The sequence below is a fragment of the Lichenostomus cassidix genome, unplaced genomic scaffold, assembly GCF_008360975.1.
Source record: "Lichenostomus cassidix isolate B80296 unplaced genomic scaffold, HeHo_3.0 HiC_scaffold_354, whole genome shotgun sequence".
Lineage (NCBI taxonomy): Eukaryota > Metazoa > Chordata > Aves > Passeriformes > Meliphagidae > Lichenostomus > Lichenostomus cassidix.
The window spans coordinates 1-915 of NW_028148015.1; the positions used below are offsets into that span (position 1 = coordinate 1).

General features: G+C 56.9%; 1 protein-coding gene across 1 annotated transcript; it reads left to right on the forward strand.

Annotated features, from left to right (window-relative positions):
• Nucleotides 1–60: 60 nt before the first annotated feature.
• On the forward strand, nucleotides 61–910 carry LOC146420373 (uncharacterized; the record flags this gene model as incomplete). The annotated part of the gene is made up of 1 exon (XM_085048339.1): nucleotides 61–910. A coding segment is annotated over exon 1 (771 nt), but the record flags the coding sequence as incomplete, so codon positions are not given.
• Between the last annotated feature and the right edge of the window lie 5 nt (nucleotides 911–915).

Sequence of the window (915 nt, forward strand, 5' to 3'; positions counted from 1 at the left end):
TGGTGGTTTGGGGTTTTTATGGACACAAACCCCTGGGAGACTTGCAGAGCTGGACTAGCCAGGAGGAACCCCCAGGGCAAGGTGCTGAGCCCTTGTTTTTCCCCCAAAGCAGGATTTGTCATTGCCAAGGCGCGGGCGGATGGAGGAGGAGGAAAAGGCCCGGAGATGCTGCCCGAGGAGGAGCTGCAAACGCAGCCCAGGGAGCTGCGAGGAGGAAAGAGCCTCGCTGTGCCGGGAAGGCAGCCGGAGATGCAGCTGGAGCTCGGAGCTGGGGGAGAAGCCTCAGGGCAGAGAGAAGCCCCACAAGTGTGGGGAATGTGGGAAAAGCTTCAGGTCGAAGTCTGTGCTCATCAAACACCACAGTATCCACACTGGGGAAAAGCCCTACAAGTGTGGGGAATGTGGGAAGAGCTTCCGTCGGAGCTCCACCCTGATCCGGCACAAGAAGATCCACACCGGGGAGAGGCCCTATGAGTGTCCCACGTGTGGGAAGAGGTTTCAGACCAGCTCCAGTCTCCTCCGCCATGAGCGCATTCACACCCAGGAGAGGCCCTTCCGCTGCCCTGACTGTGGGAAGGGCTTCAACCGAAACTCCACCCTCATCAGGCACCAGGTCATTCACACTGGGGAGACGCCTTATGATTGTGAGGAATGTGGGAAGAGCTTCAATGTGAGCTCCAACCTGATTAAGCACCAGTTGATCCACACAGGGGAAAAGCCCTATGAGTGTGGGAAGTGTGGGAAGAGCTTCAGCCAGATTTCACATCTTATGCGGCACCAGATGATCCACACAGGAGAAAAGCCCTACGATTGCGCAGAATGTGGAAAGAGCTTCAGGAATAGCTTCCACCTGATCCGCCACAAGATGATTCACACCGGGGAGAGGCCCTATGAGTGTCCCAAGTGTGGGAAGAG